Source organism: Pseudophryne corroboree, chromosome 5 (assembly GCF_028390025.1).
Source record: "Pseudophryne corroboree isolate aPseCor3 chromosome 5, aPseCor3.hap2, whole genome shotgun sequence".
NCBI classification, from domain to species: Eukaryota; Metazoa; Chordata; class Amphibia; order Anura; family Myobatrachidae; genus Pseudophryne; species Pseudophryne corroboree.
The window spans coordinates 496188690-496205642 of record NC_086448.1 but is presented as its reverse complement, the minus strand read 5'-3'; the positions used below and the strand labels follow the sequence as shown (position 1 = coordinate 496205642).

At 41.1% G+C, this 16953-nt stretch overlaps 1 protein-coding gene and 2 pseudogenes across 1 annotated transcript in view; all 3 read right to left on the bottom strand.

The window, feature by feature from the left end:
* Nucleotides 1-16953, bottom strand: part of CDH20 (cadherin 20) — a 770622-nt gene that overhangs the window by 37203 nt on the left and 716466 nt on the right. Inside the window, exon 7 of the mRNA XM_063922978.1 lies at nt 6333-6500. Coding sequence (XP_063779048.1) covers nt 6333-6500 — 168 coding nt within the window. The remainder of the gene's footprint in view (nt 1-6332; nt 6501-16953) is intronic.
* LOC134930744 (5S ribosomal RNA) lies at nt 2072-2189 on the bottom strand (annotated as a pseudogene).
* Nucleotides 2311-2428, bottom strand: LOC134930756 (5S ribosomal RNA; annotated as a pseudogene).

Genomic DNA, 16953 nt, shown 5'->3' with positions numbered 1-16953 from the left:
GTTTTGCACATACAATTCATTTGGTGGTGCAGAAGTTTTTGAAAAATGACAGGGGTGTGCAGGAGATGCTGTCGGTGGCCCGAAAAATTGAGGGCCACTTTCGGCATTCAGTCACCGCGTGCCGAAGACTGGAGCGCCATCAAACACTCCTGATCCTTCCCTGCCATCACCAGAAGCAAGGGGTGGTAACGAGGTGGAATTAAACACTCTATATGCTTCAGAGGATGGAGAATCAGCAAAAGGCCATTCAAGCCTATACATCCACCTATGATATCGGCAAAGAAGGGGGAATGCACCTGACTCAAGTGCAGTAGAGAATGATTTCCATCTTGTGCAAGGTTCTCCAACCCTTCGAACTTGCCACATGTGAAGTCAGTTCAGACACTGCCAGCTTGAGTCAGGTCATTCCCCTCATCAGGCATTTGTATACGCAGCTGGAGAAATTGAAAGAGGAGCTAAGATGGAGCGATTCCGCTAAGTATGTCGGACTTGTGGATGGAACCCTTCATTCACTTCGCCAGGATTCAAGGGTGGTCAATCTGTTGAAATCAGAGCACTACATTTTGGCCACTGTACTCAATCCTAGGTTTAAAGCCTACGTTGTATCTCTCTTTCTGGCAGACATAAGTCTGCAGAGGTTCAAAGACCTGCTGGTGAGACAGCTGTCAACTCAAGCGGAACGTGATCCGTCAACAGCTCCTCCTTCATTTCTCCCGCAACTGGGGCTGCAAGGAAAAGGATAAAATTTCTGAGCCCACCCACTGGTGGTGATGCAGGGCAGTCAGGAGCAAGTGCTGACATCTGGTCCGGACTGAAGGACCTGCCAACGATTACTGACGTGTCTACAGTCACTGCATATGATGCTGTCACTATTGAAAGAATGGTGGAGGATTATATGGGTGACAGCATCCATGTAGGCATGTCAGACAGTCTGTATGTATACTGGCAGGAAGAAGAGGCAATTTGGATGCCCTTGCACAAACTGGCTTTATTTTACCTAAGTTGCCCCCCCTCCAGTGTGTACTCCGAAAGAGTGTTTAGTGCAGCCGGTCACCTTGTCAGCGATCGGCATAGGAGGTTACATTCCAGAAAATGTGGAGAAGATGATGTTCATCAAAATTAATTATAAATTCCTCCTGGAAGACATTAACCAGCAATTGCCTCCAGAAAGTACACAGGCACCTGTGATGGTGGATTCCAGTGGGGACAAATTAATAATCTATGAGGAGGAGGATGTATATGCTGAAAGGTGTGAGGAATTGGAGGATGAGGATGAGGACAACATCTTGCCTCTGTAAAGCCAGTTTGTGCAAGGAGAGATGAATTGCTTCTTTTTTGGTGGAGGCCCAAAAAAACCTATCATTTCAGCCACATGTGGCAGACCCTGTCGTTGAAATGATTGGTTTGTTAAAGTGTGCATGTCCTGTTTATACAACATAAGGGTGGGCGGGAGAGCCCAATAACAATTCCATCTTGTACCGCTTATTTTTTTCTTTGCATCATGTGCTGTTTGGGGCCTAGTTTTTAAAAGTGCCATCCTGTCTGATACTGCATTGTCACTCCTAGATGGGCCAGGTGTTTGTGCCGCACACTTGTGTCGCATAGCTTAGTCAGCCAGCGACCTTGGGTGCACCTCTTTTTTTATGTGCATGATGTGTTCTTTGGGGACTAGTTTTTAAAACTGCCATCCTATCTGACACTGCAGTGCCACAGAAAGAAGACTAGAAAAAGACAAAATAACCTTGTGTGGAAGCACTCATTGATTGAATATGAAAAAGATGTAAAGAAATATATGGTTGAGGAAAGGACCCCTTTGAGTCCTACCTCTGGAGGATAGAATAAAGCTTAACTTTTATTGGTTTGCTATAAAAATTCACTGGGGTGAACAAAGGTAAATGATAATAAAAATTTAGATTGCCATTGTACCAAATATGGTTCTAGATGTGGCAGGTGAAAATATTGGTGTAATTATTGTATAATTGTTTGGAAAAACAATATATACAGGTCACAGAAGGATCGGAATGTATGGTAAGCTTAAAGGAAAATTATATTGGATTTCCTGAAGGAAAAAAGCCCACAGCACCTAGTATTCCCTGGAGGTCTCCCATCCACGTACTGACCAGGCCATACCTGCTTAGCTTCCAAGATCGGACGTGATCGGGCGTATTCAGGATAGTATGGCCGTGGGCCAATAGTATCAGGAATTAAGGGTGATTTTTGTGCTAATTAGGGAAATGGGCTACGTGATCAACTGAAGGTTATGTGAATATAATCGAATAATTGATTTATTGTAAAGTCTCCTGAAAAACTGGCCCACAGCACCTAGTATTCCCTGGAGGTCTCCCATCCATGTACTAACCAGGCCATACCTGCTTAGCTTCCAAGATCAGACGTGTTTGGGCGCATTCAGGGTAGTATGGCCGTGGGCCGATTTAATCAAAAAATGGGTAAATACAAATCGAGTATCTATATGAATTTAAATGGAAAAAAATGATGTAGAGAATTTTTTAAAGAAAGTGTTGTTGTATCTCTGTATAAAGCTAATTAGTAAAGGACTAATGATGCAATCTCTAATTAACTATAAATAAACAGATTCAATCCTGAAAAATAAATGTAAAGCAGGCACTTGAATTGTCAGACCCAATAGGGGGGTCTGATGGGCTATTTTACAGTTTGGAATATAATTCCTAATTGATAAGACTAGCGGTGCAATTCTTGATTAGTGATAAGTAGGTTCAATCCTAAAAGTGATACAAAAAAGGGGCACTGGATTTGTCGAACCCAAATAAAAGGATCTGATGTTCTGTTTTGATACAGACACAATGCTTAAAGTTGCCGCCTCCTATGTAGATTTGCCAGCTGTAAATGTGCCACACCGATTGGCCAGGTGTTTTTGCCGTACACTTGTGTCGCTTAGCTTAGTCACCCAGCGACCTTGGTGCATTTTTTTTATTTGCACGATGTGCTCTTTGGGGCCTAGTTTTTAAAAGTGACATCCTGTCTGACACTGCAGTGCCACTCCTAGATGGGCCAGATGTTTGTGCCGCCCACTTGTGTCGCTTAGCTTAGTCACCGAGCGAACTCGATGCACCTCTTTTTTTTCTTTGCATGATGTGCTCTTTGGGGCCTAGTTTTTAAAAGTGCCATCCTGTCTGCGACTGCAGTGCCACTCCTAGATGGGCCAGGTGTTTGTGCCACCTACTTGTGTCGCTTAGCTTAGTCACCAAGTGACCTCAGTGCACCTCTTTTTTTTATTTGCATGATGTGCTCTTTGGGGCCTAGTTTTTAAAAGTGACATCCTGTCTGACACTGCAGTGCCACTCCTAGATGGCCCAGATGTTTGTGCCGTCCACTTGTGTCGCTTACCTTAGTCATCCAGTGACCTCGGTGCAACCTTTTGGCCTAAAAACAATATTGTGAGGTGTTCAGAATAGACTGGAAATGAATGTTATTGAGGTTAATACTACAATAGGATCAAAATTAACCCCAAATTCTGTGATTTTTGCTATTGTTATTTGCCCCCCCAAAAATCATCCAGATCCAAAAACCAAGACCCGAAAGGGTGGTTTTGGCAAAACCAATCCAGATCCAAAACACGAGCGAGGATCCAGATCCAAAACCAAAACACAAAACATGAAAAGTGCCCGCCGCACATCTCTACTTAAAATACAAATCACATAAAGGGATATGGGTTCTTATCCATTATCTATTTTGTAAACAATGACTGTCCCTGTATTACTGTACTATAATTAAAAGTATTCGCATTGATGTATGTGCTGTTTCAATTATTTCTATTGCTAGTGAAAATATAAAAATCTGAAATCTCTTGTCTGTGCCCCATCCATTAGCACTACTGTAGGGGCACATCAATTGCCCAACTTCTTCAAAACATGCTTTCCAAATGCTGCATGTGCTTCAGCTACACTATATTTCCTCCAGGAATCTGGGAGGGCTAACTAATTATTGGAATTTTTTAGGGGAAGCATGCTTTAATGATAGGACTCAAGTTGCTTATTACACAGTGCACCAAACAGTGGTGGGAAACCATGGCAGGAGGGTTAGGATGGAGTTTGGTTTGTGCGAGTTGCTGGATTGCGGTGAGTTTGTATGTTCCCACATCCTATTACATTGGCAGAGTTGTAAAAATGTGCAAATTTAGCACTAAACGCGCACATTTTAAGAACTCAGACCTTATTACATTTCCCCCAAGATGTCTGATGTTACATTTTCACACTGAGACTCCAAAAATCTTGACCTGCTTCTGTTCTGTTGTAGATGTCAAACCAAAATGAGAAAAAAAATTCTAGAAAGGAGACACATTGAGAAGTACTCCCCCTCCTCTTGGCAAGTGGCACTGGTATATAATATGAAGATAGCTGCCAGGAAGAAGAGACAGAAGCCTTTCCATGAGGTGGGAGAATGTGTGCTTAGAAAGTGCACTTCTGTCTACTTCTGGCTGTATTATGTTTGTTTGTTTGTTTGTTTGTTTGTTTGTTTATTTAGTATGGTATGTTTAACCTTTTCCTGACCACTTATCTTATTTATATTGTTTAAATATGTTTGATACAGTCTATACTATAGACAGTCTATAGCGTTAAATATTAATACTGTATTCCATACAGTATCCAATGTATAAAAAGTACCAATGTTCAGGGTCATTAGTAGGTTCTTCTACTGCTCCCCCAGACTCCTGCACTTGCTCCGCAGAGAGGGAGATTATGGATTGCATTTGGAAACCCCCCTCTAGAAATCCTGCGTTTGCCACTGACAGCTACAGTATTTCTTCCCAGAAGACAGAAGTCAGACAGGAAGAAGGGGGCACTGGTGTTGCATGTCAGCAATCGCATGATCACAATCAAAATTATACTCATAATAAGGTCAGACCCAAGAAAAAAAAAAGAAAAGAACTGATAGTACAAGCAAATACTAGGGAGTAGCAAAAGCATACACATTTGAAACACTATATTATATATAAAATATAAATACTTTTTTAATACATTTATATATGTAAGATATGTCAAAATGACAAAAAAGTGTTATTATTGCTGTGCAATGTGTTACCTTTGTGACAGCTTTTAATATTCTGATCAAAATCTAATTTCTATAAAGTTAATATTCCTTAGAATTTTACCTGATCGTCTGCATTCTTATTGAGGAATTTTATATTAAAAGAGCATTGAAGAGTCTATACTTGACCTGCTCCAGAGTGTATGCCACCTCTGACCATTTTGTGACTACATTTAGTGTTCTCCTTGTTGCTGCAAACAATCTGTTTCATGCTCCCGCAAAACATACTTGAAAGCTCTGCAATATCTGCGGTCAGCTAAACTTACTGCAAGTAGGAAACCAGAACATTGTGGCATATGCATCAACGCTTTGAGAGAGATGAAGTGGAGAGAGATAAAGTACCAGCCAATCAGCTCCCTAACTGCCATTTTACAGGCTGTGCTTGAAAAATGACAGTTATGAGCTGATTGGTTGGCAGTTTATCTCTTTCAAGTGATAAGGTTGATTGATGTAACAGTATACCCCAATTGTATGATGATGTATCAAATTTCTGTGACCCCCAATGCTGTATGTCATGTGACCAATGCCGGAATCCTGTCACCTCTCAGGTGACTGGAGCCAGAAGATGGACAGCTGACATCTCAAAGGTGAGTATCGGGGTGCGGGTTAGGGTTAGGGCTGGGGTGAGGGGGTAGGTTTAGTCACTAGTGGGAGTTAGGGCTAAGCACTAGGGGGGTTAGCCCTAGTGCCCTAGCTGACAAACAGTTTGCCCTAGCCACCGCCCCATGAGGGCTAGCCCTACCCACCACTCCCCTAGGGTTAGGGAGTTAGGGAGGATAGAAATACTTACACCATCCAAAGTCGGGATGTTCATTGTTGGGGTGTCCCGACCACCGGTTTTAAACACTGAACCCGTTTTAGGCCCATGGAGACTTAACACTGCTTAGTTTTTCAGAACCAGTAAATGAATGGTTTGACGCCTTCATTGTATTAAAAGGTACATTTTTAGTACAATTTGATCTTTAACAAGAAAAGTTTTGTCATACGGTTTAGTATGCTTATCACAGATGTAGCAAATTAATTTGTATTCTACAAGCTGTTTGAATAGAGAACTTTAACACTTCTAAAATCACATATTTGAAGGCTCTGAACAGAGAACGGAAAAGAAACTGGTTCAGTTTGTCTCCTTGATACACTGTTCTGAAGCCTTATGTCAGTGAGTTTTCTTGGCACTTGCACTTACTAGTTAGAAACCAAAAAAAGTTGTAAAGCAGAAGAGAACAGCATTCAGTTCATTAAACAAGATGATGGTCACTGTCACTTACTTTGAGGAAATCGTGGGGGATTGTCATTCACATCACTGAGAGTGATGTTAACAGTGGTTGTTCCAGCTAATCCTCCCAGCTGTCCACCCATGTCTTTGGCCTGAATAATCACTTCATAATAATCTCTTGCTTCTCTGTCCATGTTTGTTAAAGCAGTTCTAATTATGCCTGTAAGAGAAAAACAATGTCACAATTTGCGTGCACAATACATTACGAAGAAAAGCTCATTTAACTTTTAAATGAAAGTAGAAGATTCTTTAAGTGGCAAAAGAAAAGAGAAAAATGGGCGATACTGAACACATATCCTTCAAAATGCTATTGAAATCCTTCCATCTGGCAGTAAGTATGTCATTTACAAAGCCAGAGATAATTGTCCAGATGCTAAAACTATCCCATCAATGTAATTCATGTGCTGTGTCCAATTAAACAACCAAAAGTACTGTGTACTTAAGGATATTGCAATATAGTCTTAAGGACATACACATCATGAGTTGAAAAATAATTATCGGTTTTGTAATTGAAGGCTGCGTACAAATTAGTCTAACTTCCGCAAACAATTCACAGTACAGTAGCTTTCATTTTGTTGTTGCATTTTCTGTAAGTAACAGGTCATTCTGTACTACAGAATAATGAAACATTGGAACGGCTTTACACAATTCTGCCAAGAGGTGGCAGCAATGCCTCTTCTATGTGTTATAGATGGATATACTGTATATATGCCATAATTAGTGCTTGGCTGAATTGCTTGGTTTGCACTGCAGCTCCTGAGCTGCTTTTGCTGAAAAGACTATCATGAATCTGACCTCGTCATAGAATATTTCCCCAAAGATTAAGATTTTTTGGAATGGTTACTTTCGTTTTGTACAAGAACATTAAACCAGTTTTTACACTGACTTCCTGGGATGTGGAGAATTTCAATTAGATTTCTCCACATTATGATAGGAGCAGATAACCGAATGTTGAATGACAAGATAAAAGTTAAATGACAAGTTAAAAAAGATAATATTAATTTAAAAGAAAATGGAGAAAAAAATATTGTCTAATGTCACATACAGTATGAAAAAATTCCCCCAAATTACAAGCAGATGGATTTAAATGTACAGTGGATATATTAAATAAATGTAGAGTCATGTTTAATTACATCTGAAGTCTCTTCTGGACCATTTTATCAGGGAGGAGTGAAAGGAGAAAAAGTGAAGGGTGACCCAGGAATTGAGTTGACATCTCATCGTCGGCCAGTCGTAATTTTTGTTTTTCATTAAAAGGTAGCATAGGTTGTAGAGCACCATGTTTCCCATGTCTTGCAGAATGATTCTGACAATTCTTTTATCTTAAAATTTATCTGACATATATGCCAAAGCTTACTATGGACCACATGGCCCAAAAGGTACATTTGTAGCTGGCAAGTTGCTATAGTGACTGTATCCATTTAATTAATGAAGTGTCCAATGGAACCGAAGGGAAGTATTTTGGAGAGAGAGAAATACTGATTTGCACAATACTGCAAATAAGGTTTTTAATGTTTTAATTTTAAAATACCATTAATTTGGGGCATCCTCTTCGTACTGTATGTGCATAAAGGATCCATCTATGGGGCAGATATATTCCAACAAATAATATTTTGCCTAGCAAAGTCTACATTGCAAATAAAAGGGTTCATTTAGAATAGCACATAATCATCTGCAATTACACTTGCATTGCGTGCACATATCTAGTTGAGAATATTTGCTCATATTCCACATAGCACACAATTTATTAGCTGCAATTTATTCCACATATTCCACAGCTGCAATTTATTAGCATGCGCATGCATGCGCATGCACCAGCCCTATACCTGATGCAAGAGAATTGTATGAAATCAGCTGGATTTTATAATGTGCACAACTTTGCATAGTTCTCAATTCTGCCTTGACACACCTGAAACAAGCAGCAGACAGAGAGGGTGGTTGTTTTTTCTGCCCCTGATATCCCCCCAGCACACCGACTATTACCTGTAACAATACTTGAACCTATCTGGTAATAGAATTTCAGAAATATTGGTTACATGCATTTGCAAAGGCATGGTTAGCTGCTGAGCCACATCAAGGCTTCTCCGATATTAGCAGTTCTAACACTACATAATAGCAGTGCCCACATAGGGCCGTGTGATTTGTCTACAGTAAGGCCTCATAATCAAGGCTCATACAAAACCGCATCCAGACTGAGGGCTAGCTTACCTGAGAGCCACCCCTAGGATCTCCCATTAGCACTACAAGGACCAGCATGCTTTCCAAAATGCTGCTCCCATTCAATGCCTTCTAACACATGCAGACAAACAGTGGTAGCTGCTCAATCATTCCTGGAGATAATTATGATATAATTATCTCCAGGAATGATTGAGATGCTACCACTGTTTGCCTGCACCGCTGAAACGATGTAATTAAACATGTATGAATGCTGATTAGCTTCCAGAGTCCCCATTATGACCACTCAGATGCAAGTAGAGTTGTAATCGAGATAAGTGGAGGCTTACTATACTATCCCTTTAAACCGGGACACTCATGAATTATTCAGGTTCTGTAGATTAAACCAGGTGAAATGCAGGCTTGAAGTCAGTTGGCCACAGAACCTGTGTAATTCATGAGTGCCCCAGTTTAAAGGGATAGTATGGTAAGCCCAGATAAGTGCGACTCGGATTTGCCTGTAAATGAGGAAGCTCTGCCACTTAGCCTGCTCAGAGCTAAAATTAAAAAAATCCATCCCCAAAATAAACTTACTGTACATGCAATTCTGAGTCGACCGAAATTGAAGGGATCACATCTTATCTAAACTAGTACAGAAGCCGGTATAATGACAAATTTTCATTGTTTAATATTAAAAAAATTAAGCATCATTGTCTAGATGAATTTAGAAAGAGAACATCTTGAAAAGTTAATGCCCCTTTACCATTTTACTATGGTAATTAAAGATTAAGATCTTTACATACAGATAGCCAGCATATAGGTAAATGTATTATAGTGACACGGATCGTGCCGCTATAACCCTTCCTGCTTCACCTCATTACTGAGCAGGAAGGGACATTGACAAGGTGCATGAAAATCTTGTCTGCTGAAGCGGGGGAGTGAAAACTCCCCCCTCCGGTGATGCCCCCTGAGCTCAAAGCACATCAGCTTAGTGCTGATGCGCTTTGTCACCCTCCCCGTCCATCTCCACTGTGCATGTGCGGGATCTTGCTACTCACGTGAGATTCCCTGCGCAGTCTGGAGCCAACACCCACAACAGCCAGGGACAGCTCTGTCCCTGCTTTGGATATAGGGCATCACCACCAGCAGCTGTTGAAATCGATAGCTGCAGCCTGCAGGTGTTAGACCAGTCAGTGCTGCTGACCGTTCATACATTGCCCTGCATAGCTCCCCTGTCACTGAGCATGCACCGCTGCTGTTATGCATGGGGGAGAAGTGGCATTAGTGCACTGCCAAGCAGTGCTTTTGATCTAGTACTGCTTTTCAGTGCTACTTTAGTATCCAACTTGGTGAGAGCAGGGATGGTGGTCACTAAAACAACAGAACAATTAAACATTGCTCTGTTGCGAAGACAGCTGATCCGAAGATCAGCTTTTCCTGTGGTCCCCATCACTGCTACTTTTGTAGCAGTGAATCTCTGAACTGCCGTGTGTGAGCTTAACAGGGGTGGAGTGATAACATTGTATTCCTCTTCACAACCCCAGACCTCCTTGGAATCCGGGAACAAACACCATCCGTAGATGGCGAAGGTTCCAGCTGACAAGCTCTGCAAATGTTGTATTTTGGGAACTTGATTAATTTAGGTCCCCATACATCAGTATGGGAACAGCAGGCCAGATCGGGACTATATCTCCTCCTGTGGTACCTGTATAATGAAAGGCCTTGATACTTAATTTCTACAAACTTAGGTGAAAATTAACATTTATCACCTACTTTCTTAGAAATGAAGCGATAAGATAACATTTCACTTTTCAACTCTGACTGTCTAAGGATCATCTCCCAGAATGCACTGTCAGTGCAGTACAATCACAGTCATATAAACTTATTGTATTTTCAATAACCATTTCGGACCACATTTACAGATACAATCCAGCCAATGACTGCAAATTTACTCCCGGAAAAATGAAGCTACCGTACAAAGGGGTAAATTTACTAAGGTGGGAGTTTTTTAGAACTGGTGATGTTACCCATAGCAACCAATCAGATTCTACTTAACATTTATCTAGCTGCTTTTAGAAGATAATAGATAGAATATGATTAGTTGCTATGGGCAATATCACCAGTTCTAAAAAAACTCCCATCTTAGTAAATTTACCCCAAGGTGTTCAAATGCAATACTTTTATTTGCATCCAGTGAAATTACTGTCTGCTTTTGAATGTAGCACACTATTCAGCTTTATTTTAACATGTCAGGCTAAAGTTAAGCTAAGTTGTACCCCTCCAACTTGAACTCTGTCCATACATTTTAAATCCTCCCCGTCTCCCGTACAGTGCTACTGTACATGGTTTTGCCAATGTGCAAAATTATACTTTCTGGCTGAATTTACTCGTAACTATAAATCAGACTCTTAGTATTATAACAATAGGAAAATCATGTTCCCTATATGACTAAGAACATTTAAACCTGATTGATTGGGTTGTTTAATTAAGCAGGCTTTTACTTTCATCACAATCATTTACTTGAGATGAAGGTTTGTTTCCATGGTACCTAGGAACCAAGATTGCTCAGGCTTTTTCTGTACACAAAACAGCACTGAAACATAAAGCTTCTGGAGATGTCTCCTCTATTCCAGTATTTTCAGTGTGATTAACTATACAACGCAGTGAAGTAAAAGCTGCTGTAATGGTATAACATATGTATGGTGTGTGCATTATTTTTAGCATAATAGTTTTCATTGTGGACAAGCAAAACTCATTCATGTACTGATACATCAGTAGCAGTTGGCATTATCAAGAACAATTTCAGCTTTACACTTGCTTCCTATACTCATTTTAAAAATACAGAAAAACTGCAGTGATATGTTTTGCAGGTAGAAGGTGCTATACCAAAAGAATTGACAAAAGTGTTTCAAAGTGTAAGAGATTACCTGAGGTTGGAGAGTGTCAGATACAACTGAAAATCAAACAATATATGTATATGCAGATTAATGCAATCTTATCGCTGAATACCTGACAAGGCTGAAGTTTCATTTAGAGTGAGATGATTTTGATAACTTTTATGTCAAAGTGAGCAGATTGTACAGACTTTATGAAAAATGTGTCATCTCATTGCAAAGAGATAATACTTAGTATTGTACTTAGCAATAGAATCTTTTTAACCAACGTCAAGTAGCATTTTATGCTGTCAAGATAGAGAGAAGGGCAAGCAATAATAACGAGCTAGTGAGAGGTAGCCTACATGTACAGTGTTACATCAAATCTCAACAGTTATTCATTACAAAGCTTTTAAAATCGTTTAGAAACACATGACAGTTAGGAGCTGATTGGCTGAAGCACCATCTATCATATGCAACAAGTTTTATCATTCCCAACGAGTTTTACTTCTTGTTAATAAATGAGCCTCACAGACTGTAACATGGCAGTTAGGAGCTGACTGGCTGGAGCACGATTTATCATACACAAAGAGTTTTATAATGCACAGCAAGTTTTATCACTCAATGATAAATGAGCTCTCATATATGTGGTTTTAATCTAATACATCACTCTTTTTTCCCATCAGTTCCTAGTGAGGTACCATGTGCTTTCAGTGATTGACTGGATTGGGGTATAAAAAATGATGTCATACAGTACTGGAAATTACGCTGATAGTGACTAACACCAACATTATTTTAAGAGGATGCACAACCTGTAACCGGATGGGGTCATTGGGATTTGGTTTATTAATTGAAATGGCAATATATACTATAACAAACTTACTTAAGTACTTAAGATCGTTTACTAATTTATCACTTTTTTTTTTTAAATTGTGTCATTTTTATTGTAGATTTAAAAAGTTACACCCAGACATTATACAGGCATATGAATTGTAAGGCCAACTTAAGGAATAATACAGGAGGGTATAAACAGTGTATACATGACAAAATATAGATAAGCCACCAAGCCATCGGACATGAGAAATGGAACAATAGCAGGATATATTAAAAACAATGACATACAGAATACCCCACATCAAACACTGATAACATAATCGCCACCCAAAGGTGCCATTCAGATGTACATGTGGGAGAACCAGATTTATAATGGGGCAAAGGTGACATACCATAAATGAAAATATAAAAACTCACATCCATCAGAATACCAAAATAAAAGCCTCACATTCCCCCCCCACCCCATATACCCTAACCTACAAACCAAATACACAAAATAAAATAAAGACACCCAAAGCACAATTAATTATCTAGAATGAGCATAAGAATGTCAGTATTACACAACTGGATCTTTGAAAGGGTGTACAAACAATATGAAATTACGCAGTAGCTAATGAAAATTAGTATACATAACAGAGCACAGTAAGGGTCTCAGCAACCAGTGAAATGGTTCCCAGTCCGAAGGTGAGCAAAATCAGTCCGGAAGATGAGTCCACCCTGGAACATAGTAATCCAGCCAAATGATAGTCCTTCGAGAGTTGGCATAAGGATAAACTGGGCCATCAGCCATCACACACAGCTTTGTAAAAAAAAAAAACGCATAGGAACAAGTAGCAGCTGAAGAAAATGGATTAGGGACAAAAACCTCCATCCACGGTTTACACCAAGCCACTGTTCCATATAAATATTAGAGCAAAAAGCCATTCCCTCTTGTGGACTGCTAGCAAACTGGAGGATGTTACGTCGCCATTCTCCCTCTTCAACGGAGAAATTACTCTGTGTGACTGCACATTGAATCTTCACGGGGGTCCGTGGAATCACCACTAAAGAAACAGAGGCCTCCGGAGGATCCACGCACGCCATCACCAGCTGTAGTTCACGGTGAATATGCGTAAGGTCATCCCTCAGCTCCTCCAGTCTATTAGTGATTCATTGCTCAAAAGAACCAACCGCAGTAAGCACCTGCTGTAGTGTAATAGTAGGTGGTGCAGATAAAGTCTCACTAAAGGGCCCTGAGAGCTGCTGCACTGAATCAGAATAAAAGGACATAGAAGCAAAGCCATCCAGTTCACCAGCTACAGAGTTGTGATAGTATTCACACTACACGACAAAGCTTGAGACGGGCCACAGAATTCCACAGGATACCGCCACCAAAACCTCTGTAGAGCACACCGGATACAGCAGAAGGCTGGAGTGAGGACAGAGCTGCAGCAGGAGCAACAACAACAACAGCCACGTTTAGAGCAGAGTCTGCCTCAGGATCCAGTCACAGACTTCACCAGCTGGTAAGTTAAAACTCCTGGCACAGAGGATCCCCAAATTCACAGTGGAGAAGTAGAGGGGGGTACTGCACTCTTGCAGAATTTTTTAGCCACAGAACCCCAGGGAAACAGGAGGTAGAGCAGGATATAAGCAGGAGATCTGGCAGGAAGCTGCCTACACCATGCTGTGTCAAGCCACACTCCCCACTAATTTATCACTTTTACATATTTGCATACATTACAGTTTTTTCTCATATGTAATTTTAAAATCATTGATTTCATTTTATACATTCAGATCCAATTAAAGCCTAAGGCAATAATGTAAAAGAGAATGCTTTTTCTGTAGATGATTTAAACTGTTTGGCAGTCTGGGCAAGTCAGTGGCTGGAAAATAATAAGATTTTACCTAAGAAGAACTTGTATGCCTTTTCATCACAGTATCTGGATGGTAGGTCGACATGGATTAGGATTATTTTTTTTACTTTTTAATATTTTACCATCCACATGAACTATGATTGGGAATAGTAATCTGTGCCGAGCGATACAGCAGTGGAGCGAGGCACCTTGCTCGCTGCATGGTGAGTGAAGCAAGCCAAGCAAGGGGACGCGGTGCAATAATTAGGGTTCCTGGTCAAGTTACGCAAAAAACTACACCAAAATAGTGTAAAAATGTCATGTCGACCTTTTCATGTGTTGATCTGTCCAGTATCGACCATTTTAATGTGTTGACCTTTTTCCTGTGTCGACCATGACAATATCCACCAATTGTGGTCGACCTATTCACTGTCAACCTAATGCAGATCGACCCATTGATCCATAACCTTCTTCCTTAAATTAGATTATATAAAGGAAACTATTTGTAGCAAATACGTTTTTTTATTAAAAGGTCCTTTTCCTGACTGTACAAGACCACCACCACATTTAAGGCATGTTTAGCAGTTGCAGCCACAGGAGACAGTTCACACGGCAGTGTGTCTGTCAATTAGCATTTTAATGTTCAGTCACTGCATTTAAATGTATCCATTGGTGTAGATCAGAGGTTCTCAAACTCGGTCCTCAGGACCCCACACAGTGCATATTTTGCAGGTAACCCAGCAAGTGCACAGGTGTATTAATTACTCACTGGCACATTTTAAAAGGTCCACAGGTGAAGCTAATTATTTCACTTGCGATTCTGTGAGGAGACCTGCAAAACATGCACTGTGTGGGGTCCTGAGGACCGAGTTTGAGAACCTGTGGTGTAGATAAATGTACCATATATATTTTAGCTTGTGACACAGCTGCAGCATACCTTGCAGCCGCAGCCGGAGCGGGGCACACACCCGGCGGCCTCGCACTGATTGATATTGGCAACAGTACGTGTGGCCTGAGACACAGGAGGCGGCGGTTAGCGGCCGCAGCGAGACACACACCCGGCGGCCCAGCACTGACGGACACCGCCAGCGGTGTGTGTAGCCTGGGAAACGGGAGGCGGCGGTCAGCGGCTGCATGCTGTATGAGTCTGCGGCTCCAACAAGCTGTGCCCCAGGCGGTTTCATACTGACGGTGATCACACTGTGCATAACCTGGGAGCTGGGAGCCGCAGCAGATGGGTGCTTGCTGAAATATATTATTATATTAAGATATACCTATTCCATCTATTATATTAATATCATTGAAAAGTAGAGATGAGCGGGTTCGGTTCCTCTGAATCCGAACCCGCCCGAACTTCATGTTTTTTCTCACGGGTCCGAGCGACTCGGATCTTCCCGCCTTGCTCGGTTAACCCGAGCGCGCCCGAACGTCATCATGACGCTGTCGGATTCTCGCGAGGCTCGGATTCTATCGCGAGACTCGGATTCTATATAAGGAGCCGCGCGTCGCCGCCATTTTCACACGTGCATTGAGATTGATAGGGAGAGGACGTGGCTGGCGTCCTCTCCATTTAGATTAGAAGAGAGAGAGTGAGATTGATTTGAGACAGAGACACTTGATTTACTGGAGCTTAGGAGTACTGTAGAGAGTGCAGAGTTTACTAGTGACTGACCACAGTGACCACCAGACAGTGCAGTTTTATTTAATATAATCCGTTCTCTGCCTGAAAAAAACGATACACAGTGACTCAGTCACATACCATATCTGTGTGCACTGCTCAGCCCAGTGTGCTGCATCATCTATGTATATATCTGACTGTGCTCACACAGCTTATAATTGTGGGGGAGACTGGGGAGCAGTGCCAGTTATAGGTTATAGCAGGAGCCAGGAGTACATATTATTAAAATTAAACAGTGCACACTTTTGCTGCAGGAGTGCCACTGCCAGTGTGACTGACCAGTGACCTGACCACACTGACCACCAGTATAGTTAGTAGTATACTATATTGTGATTGCCTGAAAAAGTTAAACACTCGTCGTGTGACTTGTGTGGTGTTTTTTTTTTAATTCTATAAAAAACTCATTCTGCTGACAGACAGTGTCCAGCAGGTCCGTCATTATATAATATATACCTGTCCGGCTGCAGTAGTGATATATATATATTTTTTATATCATTATTTATCATCCAGTCGCAGCAGACACAGTACGGTAGTTCACGGCTGTAGCTACCTCTGTGTCGGCACTCGGCAGTCCATCCATAATTGTATACCACCTACCCGTGTTTTTTTTTTCTTTCTTCTTTATACATACTACATCTCATTATCATCCAGTCTATATTAGCAGCAGACACAGTACAGTACGGTAGTCCACGGCTGTAGCTACCTCTGTGTCGGCACTCGGCAGTCCGTCCATAATTGTATACCACCTACCCGTGTTTTTTTTTTCTTTCTTCTTTATACATACATACTACATCTCATTATCAACCAGTCTATATTAGCAGCAGACACAGTACAGTACGGTAGTCCACGGCTGTAGCTACCTCTGTGTTGGCACTCGGCAGTCCGTCCATAATTGTATACCACCTACCCGTGGTTTTTTTTTCTTTCTTCTTTATACATACATACTACATCTCATTATCAACCAGTCTATATTAGCAGCAGACACAGTACAGTACGGTAGTCCACGGCTGTAGCTACCTCTGTGTCGGCACTCGGCAGTCCATCCATAATTGTATACCACCTACCCGTGGTTTTTTTTTCTTTCTTCTTTATACATACTACATCTCATTATCATCCAGTCTATATTAGCAGCAGACACAGTACAGTACGGTAGTCCATGGCTGTAGCTACCTCTGTGTCGGCACTCGGCAGTCCGTCCATAATTGTATACCACCTACCCGTGGTTTTTTTTTCTTTCTT